General features: G+C 41.6%; 1 protein-coding gene across 1 annotated transcript; it reads right to left on the bottom strand.

Moving 5' to 3' along the window:
• Positions 1-2,292: 2,292 nt before the first annotated feature.
• Positions 2,293-12,548, bottom strand: LOC105940181 (RNA 3'-terminal phosphate cyclase). The gene is made up of 11 exons (XM_036140775.1): positions 12,395-12,548; positions 12,137-12,237; positions 9,224-9,367; positions 9,013-9,136; positions 6,268-6,326; positions 6,034-6,175; positions 5,800-5,921; positions 5,647-5,705; positions 4,497-4,591; positions 4,212-4,316; positions 2,293-2,519 (listed from the first exon to the last, which is right to left on the bottom strand). The coding sequence occupies exons 1-11, from the start codon at positions 12,443-12,445 to the stop codon at positions 2,421-2,423; spliced, it is 1,101 nt and encodes a 366-aa protein (XP_035996668.1). The 5' UTR covers positions 12,446-12,548; the 3' UTR covers positions 2,293-2,420.
• Positions 12,549-15,620: the final 3,072 nt, after the last annotated feature.

Here is a 15,620-nt window from a genome sequence, read left to right as displayed (position 1 = left end):
GTTTTTGCTATGACCTACAATACTGTGTTGAGCTCCCCCTGAACTACAGGGGAAACCTCATGTTGCTTAAGATCCACAGTGAAATCTCCACTGTCAGTGATGACGTGGGGTGCCATGTCATCTGCTGGTTCTGGTCCAGTGGGTTTATTGAGGTCCTTAGTCAACGCAGCCATCTACCAGGATCTTTTAGAGCACTGCACGCTTCCTTCATCTGACAAACTTTGAATAGATGCTGATTTCATTTTCCAGCAGAACTTGGTACCAACCAACGCTGCAGAAGATACCAAAACCGGGTCCAATGACTGTGGTGGTACCGAGCTTAACTGGCCAGTAAACAACAGGTCCAACAAGAACCCTGTAGAGAATCTATGGAGTGTTCCCCAGAGGAAGAAGAGCGACACCAGAACCGACAACGGAGCTGACCTGAAGTTCTGATCGCCTCCATGATCCACTGCATGGATGCAGGAACTGAGGTGTCCAGACCAGGTACTGAGTAAATATACTTTATACATGCAGATACTTTACATTGGACCAGTAAAAAGACCTTTTTAACACAATAGTGTGGACCTATAGTAGAGTTCTACATTTCTGAAACCAACCCTCAGTGGCTGAGCTGTAAGCTGTAATCAGCTAAATTTACAGGAGGAAACTTGAACTACTGTATATCTAATAGAACAACTTAATTTATTCATTCTTGTGCTAAATTACTTATAAGAATTGACTTTTAAATATTTTTATTCATGGAGAATCACTCGTTTGTGAAGCTTTAAAGTCTCTCCAGTCTAACACTGTTTTCTGTTGAGAGATTAGCATTTTTTTTTTTTTTACCTCTTCTGTCCTAATTTTTTTTATTTTTTCTTAAAGGCAGCGCCGTAAGGGCAGCAGCCTCAACCCATGTTTTGCCTTTATTGGACAGGCTGTACTGAAATGTAATCTCCCTCCTGGGGACAAAAAAATAAATCATTCAATTAAAGACCAAATTTAACCAAAAAAAGAAAATAAATTCTAAAAGGTTCTCAAACTGGACTAAATGATGCAAGGTCTAGAAACCTTTTGCCTTCACTTCTCTTTAAATTCACAGCTATGATTCTGACTTAATCTGAGAGGTTCTCAAGCGATGCACAATCACTATTTAAAATCGGGATTTTTCTTTTTTGTAATTTTTCTGAAACTTATGAGGATTTCAGTTCCAGAACTAAATATTTAGCAAACCATTTTTCTGCTCAGAGGCCATTTTATTCTGTTGTTCGGCTCAGACGGTTTCCAGAGACCAGGAGGAGCTGCAGGATGCGGCACATCTTCGTTCTGTTCAGTCAAAACACAAACAGCATCTGAGACGTTCAGGAGCCGCAGACGGCTTCAACGTTCATCTTCTCAACTGGAAAACGTCTAGTTTAAGAGACCAGCGCCACGCTTGATTCAGAGTCGGACTCATTCGACTGTTTGAGCGGATTGAGAGAAAAAGCTGCTGCTGATGCTGGAAGACTTAGACTTAGACAAACTTTCTTGTCATTTTGTATGCACAGAGTGCGTACAGAATGAAATTTAATTTGCATACAGGTTTAGAATTTCAGTGGATTCCAGAATAAAGTAACTTTGCAGCATAATAGAGAAAGGAAACATTTTGTTCTGATCTGAAGGTTTTAAGGTTTCTGAGTCCAGCTGAGGCTGCAGACGATTCAAAAACTGCCTCATGACGTTAAGCCTACCTGCAATGAGTGAGATCCAGACGCAGGTTGGTACTGGTCCTGAACCAGGTCCATGTCCCGCTGTGGGCTGGGGGATGCGGGCCTCGTCCTGGTGCCTCCTCCAGGGGCCCGTCTCCGCCATGCTGCAGGACGGCAGGCAGACTGCGAGGACACTGTGCCCCGCAGGAGTCCGGTGACCCGGATCGGGTTACCGCCGGAGGTGTGAGCTTACAGCATCCTCGGGTTTCAGCACACATTCAGGTCTGAGCAGGACTCCCAGCTGCACAGCAGCTCACCTGCAGCAGGTGGAGGAGAGTCAACACGCCGCGGTGCTGCTGACGCCACGGAAAGGAGGCAGGGCCACGCAGGAAGCTCCGGTGCTGACCCAGCAGCTGGAGTCTGCAAAACGCCACGGCTTTTTCCTCTTCTTTAGGTTTTTCCATCCTCAGCCGGAGCGGACTACAGTACCCAGAATGCAGCTGTGCTAGAGCGGGTCAGAAACAGACGCCTGCCATCAATAATAAATGAATTTTCCCCAACAAGTAAAAGTCTTGAGTCAAACCATCGCTTCTTTGAAATGAATTAAGAGAAAAATAATCTTGTGTTTGTTTGGAAGAATTTTAATTATTTAGTTTATTACAGCATTTGTAAGGAAACAAACAAAAAAAAAAGAACCCTGAGCGACAGAAACTAGGAGGGTCGGCCGTGTCAGGAGCAGCTGCAGGTGAGGCGCTACAGGTTGGCGTTGGCCACGCCCGATCCTTGACACTCGATGATGAAGGTGACGTTGCTGCTCAGCTCGTCTTCGCTCTTTGTTATCGTGAACTTTGCCTGCAAACAACACAGAGCGGAGGTTTGAATGAGTTAACGTCTCACATTAAATCTGAAATCTGTTGATTAGACTCTGATAGAGAAGGAGCTTCAGGCAAAATGAGGTCCGGAGATTTAAAGAACTCGATTGATTCTTTGTGTTTTTCTGACACTGAAACCAAAAGAGAAGCTCGACTCGTCAGCTAATAAAAACGGGGAAGCAGGCGGAGAAAAAGAAACCAACAAACGGATCGACTCCAGGCTGCAACAACGGGTCAAAACGTTGATTTGAAAAAGCGAAACATCTATAAAGTCTAAACTTTGGTAAAGGCTCGATGCTACAAACCTGCTTTCAGACCTGATCCGTGTTCTGGTGAAACTAAAGCTGCTGTTTTAGGACAGAATCGTCTTCTTTAAGCTTTTTGCCTTTCAGGAGTCGCCTCAGAATCACCGGACTCCAGCCTGAAAGGTTCTGGTACTCACAACGAGTCAAGGATAAACGTAATAATGTAGTCCTGTCCTGAAATGATTTCCAATCTTCAGCTCAGCTTTACTCTAATTGGGTCAGTTTCCCGTCAGGGTGACGTTTATTTTCTGTTTCCATCTGAATTTCTCTCCCTTCGTGTTGTTTTCGAACACAGAAGTCTGACCTGAACTTGTGTGAAGTCCAGCTCAGCAGCGTTTGGCAGCAGCAGTTCATGTATGTCTGGAGACTGAGAGTCAGGCTTTTACTTTGACTAGGCCACCCTAACACAGGAGCCTGGGATGCTTAGAGTCTGGAGGGCCCGTCCACTCTGAGCAGCTGCTCTCCCCGCAGCATGATGCTGCCACCACCACGCTTTAATCAGCATGGCGTGCAGAGATAGTTTTCCTCCACACAGTTTAGGCTAAAAAGTTTCACAAAGCCTCATTCCAAATGTCTGCTGTGGCTCCAGCACGGCTTGAGGCCCTTCTAAAGGCCAGATTGGTGAAAAGTGTGAGAACTGGCCGTTCTGACCACAGATTCTTCCACCTGAGCTGTGCAGCTCCTCCAGAGCCATCATGAATGATTCTCTAATGCTCTCCTGGTCCAGCCTGTCAGTCCAGGTGGACGTCCATGTCCTGGTAGGTCTGCAGGTCCAGATGATGGATGGATCAGAGCTCTGTAGAACCTGAACCTGATTTAAACTGGACCAGAACTTTCTCCCTGACCTGTCTGGTGGGTTCCTGGGTCTCCATGATGCTGGTTGTTCTCTAGTGTTCTCTGAAGAACCTCTGAGGCCAGAAACAGAACATCTCGGGTGACGTCTCTGGGTTTTATTTAATGGAGACGGTGTCCAAAATAAAAGTCGCCCTCACAGACCTTGATGTGTAATTTTCATTACTCCCTTGGTAACAAGCTGCTCTGTGTTGTTCCCAAACTCCTAATAAAATACATTAAATGCATCAATGATCCTGGTAGAAAGTTTAAAAAGCTGCTGACTCAGCAGCTTTTTTTTAAATAAACCAGTTTGTGGAAGAAAAAGCCAAATTATGAAAAGGTTCAAGGGTTTGAAACGTTTTAAATGGCAATAATTCATAAAACTATAGTTTCTGGGAGCATCATCATACATAATGGATCAAATTTAATAACTAAATATTTCACAGGATCTTTACCAGCGATCATCTTCAGGGCGTCAGTGCCTCATTAAATATTAGCGTTAGTGACATTAAAGCCAATCTGAGGCGTCTGACCTGAGTGAGCCGCTCTGCGATGTGGATGGCCGTCTGCGTGTGTAGCGTCACGGCGCCGGTCCGGATCCGAGACGTCCCCTTCGCCAGCGCCATGAAGATGATGAGCTGAGGAGGAGGAAGAGCTCACTAGTTTCTCCACTCTTTGCTCTATGAGTGCATTAATAACTCTGCTCCGTAAGTGGCATCGGTCAAAGAAATGCGACATGAAGAGGGAAAAACCCCACATGTATCTGATTTATTCAGATATTTAATATAATATTATATTTAAGGACAGGCCAGGCTCACCTGGTCCTGCAGGAACTCGTCCACGCAGCCGTTGTGTCTGATGTTTCGCAGCAGCATCTCGGCGGCTTCAATCCCGATTTTGTCGGCGTACACACCTGAAACGGACAGGTGGGAGGTTACAGGAGGCGTGATTGGTCAGCGCTGACGTCAGGACACAGAGCCGCCCTCTGAGGGAGCGTAGCCCGACCGGACCACGGCAGCAGGCTTCATGCTTAGGTCAGCTGCAGGTAAACGTCTTGGCTGAACCCCAGCCTGCTGTTTATCTCCAGGATTATGTTTTACTCTAAAAACGTGTTGAAAAGTTCATTAAGAAATGACATTTATGACATCTGCAGGGACGCTTCTCCATCTTGATGACTTCTAGACCAAATCCTGAGTTTCAGTCACAGCTTGTTGCAGAGGTAAGACGGACTGGATCAGAACGCTTCACCCTTAACTCCATCCCAGAACCTCCTGCAGGATTTCTTGAGGTGCATCTTAGAGAGAAGAGGCTCCTGTTTGCAGATGAACTGGCATTCACCTGCTGCCAGCGCTCAGCAAGCTCTGCACTGGTGGCAACATCATTCCGCCCTCAGGAGGATCACGGCTGCCTGCTTTTCTCTGCCGGTAACCGTTTTGAACACAAAGATCTCAGCTTGTCGGCTCCTCCTTTACACCAGAGACCGAGGCGGCTTCACCTCTGCTGAAGATACGGCCGCCCTGAAATTAATTTGGCTGACTAACATTTGTAGGGCGGTGAACATTTTTTTTCAGACAACTTACATTAATCAATAATCAATGTCAGATATCAGGGTAAATATACTAACAAAATGTTGTTTGTATCATATTTCTATTTATGTTCAAGTGATTTAATTGATTTGGAATAGAAAATTTAATTTAATGTTTACCAATTACTTTTTATCTGGTACTTGTTTGAAGTATTTCTGAAATTGATTTATCTATCATTATTATTTGTTAATTTCTGAAATTGATTTATTTCTGAAATAATTTTTTTTTATTTAATTTGTTAATTCTGTTTGAAATAAATTCTTTTCATTCATTCAAAATTTGTTTTTCCTCTAAAGTCAACTTTTCAAACACTAATAAAAGGCTCAGCAGCGCCGCTCTCTCAGAGCGGTGCTGCCCCCTGCTGGCCGGCCGACGTCCTCACCTTTCTTCCCCAGAGCCGAGCCTGCAAACAGACAGCCTGTGGACGACTCTGCGATGATTCTGAAAGACAGACGGAGCGATCGGTCAGCAAGCTGCTGGGGGGGGGGGTCACAGACAGACGCTGCGTGGCGTGGACGGGGTGGGCGGGGCTTACATGATGCCGTTCCCGTTGCCGTAGGCCTTGTCCTTCTCCTGCAAGGGCTGGATGTTGATGTAGAGCTCTTTGATTTCCTTCCTGATGGTCCGAACGGCGGCGGCTGACATGTCTTTAGCCAACTGGGAAATAAGCATAAAAACAGGCGACTTTAAAAGGCATTAAAGCTTAAAAAAAAGGAAATTCTGGGTTAGAGACGTTAATACAGGAAGGAAGGTGAAAAGCGGGTCTTACTTTGTAGGGCAGGACTCCGGCCACGAACGCTCTGCCGTGGATCTTGGTTATGTTTCCTCGCTCCGTCAGGGTGACGGGCTGCAGCTCTTTGACCGGGTTCACCGTCACCATCACCTCACCTCCACCTTTAGGGTAGTAGCCTCTGCAGCACAAACACAACCGTCACATCCAGACGTCCTCACAGGACAGCAGCAGCAGCAGCAGCAGGGGCCACGGAGAAGCCGGAGGACGGACCTCATTCTGATGTCGCAGTCAAACCGCACCCCGAACCGCTCCACCATGGGTTTAAAGACCTGAAGGAGGAATCCAGACGTCAGCAGGTGGTTTAACGAGTGTTTAGGGTTAAAGTCACAGGAAGTTTCTCAGATGGAACCCCTGAATAAAACAATCTGACCAGGAAGGAGAACAAAGCCGAGCCGTCAGCTCCAGGGAACCAGCTGTAGGTGGAGGTGAGCCAGGCTGGCAGCTCTATTCCTGGAGCATAAACTGTTTTCCCACCAGGAGACCCGACCTCCTAAAGGCCTTTGGTCCTAAAAGCGTCACTTCATTTAAAGGGTAACTCACCCCAAATCAACCTTCATTACCCCTAAACTGCTAACATGGTTGTCTTATAGTACTGTCTACATATCCTGGTCATTATTTATGCCAAATTAGTGCATATTTGTTGAAATCCTGCTTTTGCATCATCAGTGTGGCGCCTCCTAGGGTTAAACGGCGGACATTGCATTGAATTTCTAATCGTTGGTTCAATAGGTTTTGTGACCTAATTTGGAAAAACTGAGGTCAGTAGCTCTGCTGCGGTTGAAATGTGGCAAGATGATTAAATATGTAATCAGTAAGTTTAACTATCCAGAATTACCATTATAGACATATATAATGTCATTTTGACTAGTCGTAATGTATGAATTTTGATTTAAGATATAGCTCACAACTAAAATAGTTTGAATCTGTAATTACAGTTTTGACTGTACCACTTTACAATAATATAGAGTTACAGAGTTTTCTAAATGGTTTGTAGACAATTTATATTTAATCTGTAAGCATTTATAAAATCAATAATAATTGTTTATGATGCATAAATAAATGTAAGAAAGAAACAAAACTGACAAGTTTCTTGACAAATAGTGAGCCAAATCTATATTTGGCTAAAACGTTTCAAATTCTAAATATCTCAGTCTAAAGTATAATCCTGTAAGCTCAATAAACATTTGTAAACATAATTCTGTACCATGTAATTCTCTACATTTCACGGCATTATAAACATCCACAACTATCAAAGGGAGCCTTAATGGAAAGTGGACACCATGACTTCTCCATGATGGGTTTAAAGACCTGAGGGAAAACTGTCTACATATCCTGGTCATTATTTATGTCAAATTAGTGAATATTTGTTGAAATTCTGCTTTTGTGTCAAGAATTGTCAGTGTGGCGCCTCCTAGGGCTAATCGGTGGTCATTGCATTGAATTTCTAATCCGTTCAAAGGTTTTTGTGAAGTAATTTGGAGAAACTGACGTCAGTAGCTCTGCCGCGGTTGGTATAGGGGAAGATGGTTCAATATTTAATCAGTAAGTTTAACTATCCAGAATTACCAAATATATAATGTAATTTTGACTAGTCGTAATGTCACTGTTTAGTATGAATTTTGATTTAAGCTATAGCTCATGTAATTCTGACTGGTCAAAACTAAACATGAATGGCAAAATAGTTTGAATCTGGAAATACAGTTTTGACGGTACCACTTTACAATAATATAGTTATAGAGTTTTCTAAATAATTTCATCAGTAACCATTTATACATCATTAATAACTTTATTAAAAAAACTCTTATTTATTATTTATGCATTAATACGTGGTGAAAAAGAAACAAAACTGACTACTTTCTTGACAAATAGTGAGACAAATCTATATTTGGCTAAAACGTTTCAGATTCTATATATTTTATCTAGAGTTGCTATACTAAAAATCTCAGTCTAAAGTAGAACCCTGTAAGCTCAATAAACCTTTGTAAACATAATTCTGTACCATGTAATTCTCTACGTTTCACAGCATTATAAACATCCACAACTATCAAAGGGAGCCTTAATGTACAGTGGACACCATGACTTCTCCATGATGGGTTTAAAGACCTGAGGGAAAACTGTCTACATATCCTGGTCATTATTTATGTCAAATTAGTGAATATTTGTTGAAATCCTGCTTTGTTGTCTAAAATCGTCAGGGTTAAATCGTCCGTTTAAACCTCCTAGGGTTATTGCATTTAATTTCTAATCTATATCGCTATTGGTTCTAAAGTTTTTGTGATGTAATTGGGAAAAACGGATGTCAGTAGCTACTATGAAATTTGATTTATGATATAGCAAATGTCACTCTGACTAGTAAAAACTAAATGACAGATATCTGTGATGACAAACGACACATGAATGGCAAAACAGTTTGAATCTTAGGCAAAACTGAATAACAGATATCCGTAATAAGAGTTCTGACAAAGCAAAACTATGATGCAGACATCAGTAATTAATATACAGTACAGTGATTAAATGTTAATCGTCTTGCCATAGAGCCTCTGACTCGTCCTGAAAACCCGCCTCCACTGCCTCAGCAGCACCGGCTTCAGGTTATCGTTCATTTATCGTCATTAAAGTGCTGTTCTCTATATTGCAATATTTATTTTAGGCCGTATCGCCCAGCCGCACGTCAGCCTAAACATAAATATATATAATAAATAAACCAGGTGAGTCGTGTCGGGTGAAGACGGATGATAAAAAGCGTTCGCTACCCTTCACCTGATCACAGGATATGGTTCTCATCACCTGAGCTTCAGGACAAAGGAGGAACAAAGAACAGCCCTGATTTAAGACAACGCTGTTTTTAATCCAATTTAAACCCGTGATCCAGTTTTCCTCTTTGAAGCACTCAAAACTTTCTTCTAATATTTCCCAGCAGTGATGCTAAAAGCTACGGATGCGCAGACAGCCTACCTTTACAGTGTAGTCGATCTGAGGGGCCATCTCTGCGTTGGTTCCTCCCTTTAAGCAGAGCTGTGAGGAGGCGTCGGCGTACAGGGCGCAGGGCAGCGCCGCCTGGAGCAGCAGACACACACTCCTGCCAGAAAACAGGCGTCACAAAGGCTGCGGGGGGGCCAGGTGAGGCGGGGGGGCCAGGTGAGGCGGCGCCGCAGCGGAGACTCACCCTGCGGTCTGCGTGTCGGCCGTGTGGTTCCCGGACCGGATCTTTCCTGGAGTCAGACTGATGTCGGTGGATCCGATGCTGGCTCCCTGCAGACTGCCTGAACACAGATCTGAGACCAGCTGGAGCCCCATCAGGTGCTGCGGTCTGAAAACAGGATAAAGACAATAAACGTATTAGTCTGTCAGGTTTTAAATGAGTCGGCCTAACGGGCCGCCGCTGAATGACACGGCTCAGACCAGGAGTCTGTAAGCTGCAGCTCTGCAGACCCAAAATAAGATGGAAATTAGCAAAAATAATAAATATGAAGGTCACAGCCATCAATAATAATAACAATAATAATGAGAATGCTGTATAGCATTCTCACTGATAGTAATAATAGTAAACCAGACAGGCTCTTATTTGAAGAATTTTGGCTTGTAAATGATTTTCTAGATATTTTCAACAAATTTTCACCAAAACCCTTAAAGTGCTGATAACAAGTGAGTTTGTATAATAAGGAGTTCATGAAACATCCCAATTAGAATTTTAAGTTCATTAATGTTTTTTAAATTTTATTCTATACAAGTTCTCTCTTATTGTCTCTGCTCTCATACAGAAAAAAAAAAACAAGAAAAATATAATTTAAAAAGGAAATAAAAACTTTAAAAAAAAAGTTTGGGACAAAAAACTTTAAGAATAAATAAATAAAAACATCTCTCATGTCATTGTTAACCAATCAGAACCGTCACTAGCTGCCTTTTGTAGCTCCATTATTCTCCAGCTATGTAGCCTCTGATATCAGGTCCATTTATCGTTATTATTAATCGTAATTTAATATAAACAGAATCGTAAATTCTATTTATAATAGTATCCATCTCTAAATTTATTCAGTAAAAACCCATGTCCTGTACTTATGGAACCATTGTTTATCCTGCAGTTGCTGCTATTGCACTTCTGGTTAGACCTAAACTGCATTTCGTTGCCTTGTACCTGTACCTGTGTAATGACAATAAAGTTGAATGTAATTTAATCTAATCTAATTTCTTATCAGGAAAAGAATTAGGATTTATTGTGACCATAAATACAAATAATTGATGTTTGAAACCACAAACCTGTTTGTATTGCTGTTGTTGTGACTTTCACTATTTTCTCAACTCTCTTGTGAAATTTATTTAACAAAATCCGAGTCCAAGAACAGATATTTAATCAGGAAAAGCAGGTTATTCAACAACACAACAGATCACAACTACAGGCTGGTTGTTTAATAGTTACTCAGTAGAACAGACTAAGTTAACATAAGCCAGCAACAAACAAGTTAACAGTCGTGTTTCAGGTAATTTTTTCAGTACTACAGCAGCACTATTTAGTTGTCACAGGCCTAGAGCGCCCTCTTCTGGCTGTAGACGGCAACGTTCATTCCTTGGTTGATGTTAATCAGCATGAATCAACATTTAAAGGCCTGGCCAGCCAGACCGACTCAAACGAAGCGTTAAGCCTCCTTTATGCTTCACGCATCCATTAGGTCCTCTTGTTTTCTCCCATTTATTACAACTTTTTCTTTTTTAGGTTACTTTCTCTTCCCTCTCGCTGGACATAGAGTATGGATGGTCCTCCATTTCTACAGAAAATGGCAAATAAAATGATCTACTGTCGTCTTTCATTGTTTTATACTCCACCACCAACAGCACGTCTTTATATAGAAGACAGATAAGGAAAAACAGTATGACTGACAAGTTTGCCCCCCCCCCCACTGGGAGGCCAATGTATTTATGAACTACTAATTCTAAGCTATGAGAACGCTTTAATTTTTGATGTGATGATTTTAGACTTTGGAATATGTATATATAAAAACAATTCTTGATTTTTTGATTAAAAGCCAAATTAAATCACACACCGTCTCATTAAGAACATGTTTAATACATATTTTGACATAAAAGTCGCAAAACCAGCCAAACTACGAGAAAAAGGTGACGTATAGATCAGAAAATATAGTATTCACTGCAAAAAGGGAACTAAAAGTAAAATTTTCTTGAAATAAGTGTATTTATCCTTGATTTACGCAGGTAAATAAGATGCCAATGGAATGAGTATTTTACCCTTATGATAAGATAATTAAATATAGTGCACTTGAAATAAGATGATAGCAATGAATTATTCCTATTGTAAGTGCAGAAATTGTATTCCATTGGCAGATCATCTTATTTACCTGCTCAAATCAAGGGAAAATACACTAATTTACAAAAAAAAAGTACTTTTAGTTCCCTTTTTGCAGTGTATGCACTTACTGAGTTTTGCTTATCTAATTTACTATATACCTGGTGTGTGCAGAAGAAGCTTTTTCTTTTAAAATGTTTAACAGTTTGAGGGGCTTTTATTGCTGTGACATGTAGTCTTGGCTGTATGATACCTAGAAAAAGCCTGCAAAGGTGCTGAGAATAGTATTCATTGTCACTTTTATTCTGATGATAATAAATGGAATGGTGAAATTTTAAGTCTGTATCGCTCACCCCTGGAAACCATCTAAAAAAATGATGCTCCAGTTTTAAATTTCTGGACTGAATCAGTGAGAAGTGATGGATGTTTGATGATGAGACTTTTTCTGGAGGAAAGCAATCTGCACAGAAACCAGGGAGTAATCTGGAGACAGTGGCTCCTATTGGCTGGCAGGCTGATTCTGATGCTTCAGATGCTCATTAATATTCTTAATTATGGAGATTTTAATCAAACCAAAGCTGTTTTTTGGAGATACTGCTCTAAAAAGTTAAAAATCAGCATCATTGAGACAAAAGTTAATGATTTAAGCAGAGCCAGGACAGAAATCTAGGATAAAACCAACCCTCAGCAGCCTTGATTAACCATCTTTTTGTTCATTTAAATCGGACTGGACCAACTTTAATGAATAGGCTAACGCTAGCCTGGTAGCCGCTAACCCACCTGAGCCCCGGGGTGCTCCTGCCTGCCCGGATCTTGGTGATCTTTATGGCGGAGCCGGTGATGCAGCTCAGCGCCGCCGACACCCGGAGGATCTGTCCGCCCTGCGGAGAACCGACACCGGGGTGAGAGAGAAGCCGCGTCAGAGCGCTGAGAGGCGGCTGCTAGCCGCTAGCTCCCCGCTAGCCTGTTATTACCAGCGCGGAGCAGCGAGCTGGGCGGCTTTGCCCTGCTTTCTCCGCCGGTAGCAGAAATACTCACTCCCTCCATGACGCTGCCGTCTATCTCCACCGCCGCAGAGTCCATCTTCATTCACTAAACTCCGCTTCAACTTTCACTCCCGCAGTTTTCCTGCTCTGCTGCAGCCTGCGGTACTTTTCCAACTGTTTTTCACTCCGTTAGCGTCAAGCTACCGCACGGCGCCGACGAACCACTTCCGCTGACCTTCAAAATAAAACTGTTTTTTATTTTATTTATTTACTTTTTGTCGAAAAGAGTTAACAGTTTTATGTCATTCTTCCTGCCCAACCCGGCTAGTCGGACAGGACGAGTAGTACGACATTAAATGCAAATTAAATTCGTTAATTAAAAAATAAAAATCGTATGACTTACCATTTTAGGAAGATGACGACTTCAAATGAGATTTATTTCAACCTGCTTCAATGGAGAAACCCAGCATAGAACAGCTGAAATGCTGGTTGAAATGTAGAGGGCCCAATATTAGTAGAAAGGATCTAAAAGGATGAAACATCATTTAATTCAGTGACCGATGTTTTCAGTGTCACTGCAGAGCTATGTCAGCTATGATGTCACTACGCTGGCATCATAGCCATTATGTATACATACATACATACATACATACATACATACATACATACATACATACATACATACATACATACATACATACATACATACATTTAAAGAAATATTTTTTTTTTGTCTGTGACTGGCACTGTGTTAGCATCGGGGGCGGGGCTACATTGAAGGTCCCTTCAAGGGCCTTCCGTTTTTCTGGTACTCCTCATCAGCTACCTGCTCTCTCTGGTTTAGCTCCATGTAACTACGATCATTAGCTGTATAAGCTAATTAAGGTTATATTAACAATACTAATACCCTTATTTGTGGTCGAGCAACGGTACTTGACCGGAGCTTTCCATAAATTCAATGCAGGTAGATGATGAGTGCTGGAAAAACGGAGGGCCCATGAAGGGTCCTTCACTTTAGACCCGCCCCTAAACGTTAAACATCAACAGCTTGTAGCTTCATTGTAGTTGAAGGAACTCTGCCTCGACACTGAAAACATCTCTCATTGAAAGAAAGCAGTAGCATGAACTCAGAATTTCATGTTTTTACTTTTTTACAATGTTTGACTTTTCAGTCTCTAATTTTTTTATTGCCAAATATCTTTTCAATGTCGCTGCAAGTTGTCACTGTTTTAGCTCCACGAACAGTGGATTTTATGATGTTTCAGAGCCGCTGAGAAAAAGCCAAATAAAAAGCGCCTACCTGCCTAGATGCTGCAGTCGCTGATTTTAGCTGCGGACGTTAAACATTGGCTCCTAACTCCCAGAGGGAATGTGGAGACCACATTTAGGTGCAGAGACGGTTTGTTCATCAGGGCGATTGGGCGATGCATACCAAAGAGAGAAAGAGAGAGGAGGGAATTTATAAGTTAAACCAATCAATATGCGTTAAATGTTACGTTGAGTACGTCGCCTCCTGTGTCCCGCCTCTTTTTGGGCAATTTCAACATGGTTGAATATCGCCCTGATCTCTCTCGTAGACGTTCACGTTAAGAACGTTTTTTTTCAACACGCAGGCTCTGCAATACATTCTCTATGGCTTCCGGGAGTGCTTGCACTAACGTATTTACGTCATACAGTATGTAGATCTGCTGGATTACTGTCAGGTGTGAGAAGGAGAATGTCCGAGTATGAATAAAGTTTGATATAAAAAAAAAGTGTGAGAAATGTACTGGAGCATTTAATCCAGGCCTTCAGAAAATGAACTACAAAGTGTGAAATCTCTTCTCTTCAGTCATTTTAGTTGTTTGCCGTGAGGGGACTGTGCTTATATGTCATGTAAGGCAAAGGATTGTGGGATACCTTAAAGTTTCTTAGTGCCAGTATGGGACACCGAGGGGTTCCTAGGCAAAACTAGCCATAGGAGGGAACATACAGGCTACTTTTCCTCCCTCCTTGCTGACTGATTGCAATATTCAGACAGCAGTCATCATGGTGACAGTTGACGCACTCACACTTTGGCTAAAAAGTCAAGTCTACAAGGGCATAACTCTCTTCACCTCTGGGGCGGGCTTTCTTCTGGAGTGAGGAGCAAAGACCCATTTCTATTGGTCTTCATGGACGTTAGCAACAACGTTTTTATTGGTCAATGTGCGGATCAAGCCAGAAGAAAAGAGACTGTGATTTGTGAATTCCAAAAAAGTAAAAAACAAAGCAACTGGACTTGTTTTCCGTAGTTGAAGACGTTTCACTTCCTCTCCCGGAAGCTTTCTCAATTCAAAAAGTCTGGAGTAGTGATGAGAACCGAGCTTTATACCATTGGCAAACAAAGGCCTTGTAATGGCTTAGATAACATGCAAATTCGATTTGATTTGTAAAATGCAATTCAAAAAGAATGGACTTTTTAAAACTCAATATGAAAAAGAGAAATTTGACAAAATAAAATTTAGGGAGAAAAAAATTCAGAAAAAAATAAATTACAAAAATAAAATATAGATATAGATAAATAAAGATATTTAAAAAATATTTTTGAAAAAAAAAGTTACACTCAAAACCCTTTTTTCACTAAGAAGTTTTTCAAAGTTTAATTTCTTGACTGTATTTTTTTAAATTTCCATTTAGAAAACATGTACTTTGCTTTTTTGTTCCAACAGTATTGGAACAAAATTTACTCCATATAAGAAGGTCCTCACACATTTTCACACCATCTGTCAGAGGGCCCAGCAGAGACTGGACTTCCTGCAAAAACCTTCCTCAGGAGCTGCTGGTCATCTTCTACTCATTCATACTGTCTTGTTCTCTTCCATCTCATGAGGTTTAGCTCATCTGCAAAACTTGACAGGTCCAGATTGCAACACAAAATTCGACCTGCAGAGAAGATAATCAGGACTGACCTTCCCTCCATTCATGACCTGTACAGGTCCAGAGTCAGTAAAAGGGGCTGCTAGCATAGTTATCGTCCCAACTCATCTTGGTGACAGGTCATTTAGACTTCTACCTTCAGGTTGGTGCTACAGAGAACTGATATCTATAACAGCAGGGTCCAAGGAGGAAATGGACAATGGTCCTCACTCTGGTTCAATGGGGTCCCAAAGTCCTGGAAATGAATTTTCAGACCAAATTATGTCACTTTGATTTCTTTGGATCAGGGAATATTGTATACGGCTTTTTTTTAGAACCAACTAGGTGGAGTTATTGTATTACCATAAAAATGAAAAAATAAATAAAATGTTCTCATTCAT

Source organism: Fundulus heteroclitus, chromosome 9, assembly GCF_011125445.2.
Source record: "Fundulus heteroclitus isolate FHET01 chromosome 9, MU-UCD_Fhet_4.1, whole genome shotgun sequence".
In the NCBI taxonomy this organism is placed as follows: domain Eukaryota; kingdom Metazoa; phylum Chordata; class Actinopteri; order Cyprinodontiformes; family Fundulidae; genus Fundulus; species Fundulus heteroclitus.
Note: the sequence above shows the minus strand (reverse complement) of the source record. Positions and strands in the feature narration are given on the sequence as shown.

Coding starts and splice junctions, on each gene's coding strand:
- LOC105940181 (XM_036140775.1), bottom strand. CDS start 12,445: ATGAAGATGGACTCTGCGGCGGTGGAGATAGACGGCAGCGTCATGGAG. Junction 6,176..6,267: donor GACTGCGACATCAGAATGAG/GTCCGTCCTCCG, acceptor TTTGTGCTGCAG/AGGCTACTACCCTAAAGGTG. Junction 4,592..5,646: donor CTCGGCTCTGGGGAAGAAAG/GTGAGGACGTCG, acceptor TGTCCGTTTCAG/GTGTGTACGCCGACAAAATC.